This window comes from Myzus persicae, unplaced genomic scaffold (assembly GCF_001856785.1).
Source record: "Myzus persicae strain clone G006 unplaced genomic scaffold, MPER_G0061.0, whole genome shotgun sequence".
In the NCBI taxonomy this organism is placed as follows: domain Eukaryota; kingdom Metazoa; phylum Arthropoda; class Insecta; order Hemiptera; family Aphididae; genus Myzus; species Myzus persicae.
The window spans coordinates 3,034-6,402 of record NW_019101652.1 but is presented as its reverse complement, the minus strand read 5'-3'; the positions used below and the strand labels follow the sequence as shown (position 1 = coordinate 6,402).

Below are 3,369 nucleotides of genomic sequence, written 5' to 3'. Positions count from 1 at the left end.
TGTTTAATTTCATTTTTGTGATCTTTTTATGTTTAATTTCATTTTTATGATCTATTTGTGTTTAATTTAATTTTTGTGATCTTTTTATGTTTTAATTTCATTTTTGTGATCTATTTGTGTTTAATTTCATTTTTGTGATCTTTTTATGTTTTAATTTCATTTTTATGATCTATTTGTGTTTAATTTCATTTTTGTGATCTTTTTATGTTTAATTTCATTTTTGTGATCTATTTGTGTTTAATTATAACAAAGTGTGCTGGAGTGCCCCACCTACTACTAGTAAATTAACAGAAACAAAAACGGACCAAATGGATATACTAAACAAAAATCTAAGAATATTAAATGTAAAAAATGAAGGGATGGGGGAACACATAATGTGGCTGAACAAAACAGTATATGAGCTGGTTAATATCACTTACTACCTTTTCCCTAGAATAGAAATTAATAAACAATTCACAATAATTAATCAGGTAATGTTAATACAAATGATGAAGGTGAACACGTTAGTAGAGATACTCCAAAGCGCAAGGTCAGGACAAATACATCCGAGTATAATGAGTACGAACGATTTGTTAGATCAATTCAAAAATATTAAATTAAATTTACCTAGTGGAACCAATATGCCACTTGAGGTGCAATTTAGCAGTGTTTATGATTTGGTTAAACTTTCAGATTTGACAGTGTATAGTAATAATAATAACATTGTTTTTATTTTAAATATTCCACTAGTGACTAGTGTATCAACATGAACTCAGTTTGTATAATTTAATACCACTTCCGGTATGTGTACCGGAAAATAAAAAGAAATGTATGTATATTAGACCTAAGCATGATTTTTTAGCTGTTACAAAAACAAAGGAGCTCTACTCGACTTATGATAATTCTAACCCTACCATTTGTAAACCCGTCCACGGTTTTTTGTTGTGCCCCGAATTCATACATTCTAGTACCCGGTTGCATAAAAGCGATGATTAAATTAGTTTAATGGTATGTTTTAATGAATGATTAAATACTTTTAATGAACCGATAGTGTTGCATAAAAGATGTATTAAACTACTTTTGGTTTATACCTAGTATGTGGTTTTTGATAATTTTGTTATCAGATAATGTGGTGCCCTTGTCCCACGGTTAATAGATATCTATTAACCGTGCCCTTGTCCCACACTGTTATCAATTATTATCATCAATTATTATTATCAATTATTTTATTACCGCAACCGATGTTCCTCGTTTTATGTGATTGTACTCTTGTGTTTTATGTGTATATTGTTTAATTCTAATCTAGCTAGTCTAACCGTCGTGCAAAAATGTGAATTATATTATGTCCCTACTCTTGCCCTTTTTACATTGTCACAACTTAATAATAACTCGCGATTATTGGCCGAAGCCGTTTCCTACCTGCTCGAATCACCGCCGACTTCGAGCCCACCACTTTTACGTCGCCCGTCGCCTCGACAACTTTGCACTTGCACTATACGACCTACGCGCGCGGTTTCATTTTGTACACCGTTTATCACCCGTCAATGCGGAACCTCGTGTTATATTAAATCTCTTGAACTTAACGTAAAAATAAATATCATCACAACATTACTTGCTTTGTGTTTATTTTTATGGTTCCTTTAAACCTTCTGATTGGGAAGCGACCGTGCTGTCGGTGTGGTTTATCACCCCGACCACTAAAATAATATTAATTATCTGTACAAAATTGATAATATACTCATGAATAATTTATAATGATAATATTATGGTAATTGCCAATTGGTAAATACGAATTACGAATTGATATACGGTCTTTGTCCTGTAAAGTGTGAGTGCCGATTGATGTGTTTTGTACTTTCGTAACGAAAGTTTCGAAAGTAAATTTGTTAAAAGGTGCAGGTACCTATAAAACTGAAAATGGAAAACAGTGTGTGTGATTTTAAGAAGAGACAGCGTGGTAAAAATATTACGGAAAGCGAAAAAGAGTTTTTGATTGATCTCATTTTGCCATATAAATCAGTTATTGAAAATGTTAAAATAAATATTTTTTTAAATTTAAATTCACTGAATAAGTTTGTCTGTTATAATAAAGTACTTATTGACATATTGTATATTAATATTAGGTATTGGTCATAAACATATTTAAATATAAATATTTACTACCTAGGTACCTAATAACATTTTTTTTAAAATTATATTTCTGCATTGAATTAAAATAATGTTTATAGACTGATGCTGTGTGGAACAATACAAAAAATGAGACATGGTCAGAAATTGTTGATGCCTACAATGCAATTCAGACGTCTGGTATTAGAAATATAGGCCAAATAAAACATATGTATGATACACAAAAAAGGGAAGCCAGAAAAGAAAAAAGTCAGTACAAGGTCTGTATAATGTTATGAATTGTTAGAATTGTTACGATACCCATTTATATCAGTAGTATAATATGTAGTACTTTCTATTTAAAATTACTATTAATAATAATATTTGATAAATTTGTCTTTAATTGTGAAATTATAGTATAAGTTGATGAGTGGTACTCCCCTGCCTATTTGTTAAAAATTTGAATCTTTCTTGCTGAAATCATCTCTACAACATCTCATCAATTTAAATTTGTGCAGTTCATTAGTTTAATCACCCAATTTGATTAGCATGATATAATGGTTTAGAGAAATTACTTACCACACTATGTTCCTATGTTAGTGTTTTCATAATTATATATTTAATTTAGGTGCAGCATTACAAAACTGGAGGTGGTTCAAATCAGTCCACATTATCAAATGTTACTCAAAAAGTAATAGGTCTACTCGGTGACAGGATGGATCCACTTTTTAATAATGTTGATTGTGATGCTTACTATAATGCTAGTTAGTAGAACATTTCTACATTAATAGTATAAGATAAAGTTACATGAAACATTATTTAATGAACAAATTTATTAATTTATTCAGGTCATGATATAAGTGGTGACCAGATAATTGTAGAAGATATTTCGGGGGATGAATTTAGTCTTCTTTGTTCCGGTAGGTATATAATTAATAAAATAAATCTCATGTTATCATTAAACAGATATCCAGCATGTTACATGTACATCAGTATAGTTTATTCTCCAAAAATAATATTATAAACAATAATTACAACCAATAGATTTGGACATATTATGGTAGAAGACAGGTATGTTTCAATATTTTATTAAATTTCCTTTAAATGTTAATCAATTTATATTATTTAATTTAATTATTTGTTTATCAATTCCATTTTTCTTCTTTATCTCCATTAAGAGATTGTACACATTGTACCCACATGTGTTGTCTCTGTTATACACAAGTACGACATAACATTTATTTATTTTAATTTTTAAGTGAGTTATGAGCAAGTCTGAATTTA

General features: G+C 29.4%; 1 protein-coding gene across 1 annotated transcript; it reads left to right on the top strand.

Moving 5' to 3' along the window:
• The first annotated feature begins 1,896 nt into the window (after positions 1-1,896).
• Positions 1,897-3,109, top strand: LOC111029938. The gene is made up of 4 exons (XM_022309189.1): positions 1,897-2,014; positions 2,206-2,366; positions 2,714-2,849; positions 2,934-3,109. The coding sequence occupies exons 1-4, from the start codon at positions 1,897-1,899 to the stop codon at positions 3,107-3,109; spliced, it is 591 nt and encodes a 196-aa protein (XP_022164881.1).
• The last annotated feature ends 260 nt before the right edge of the window (positions 3,110-3,369 follow it).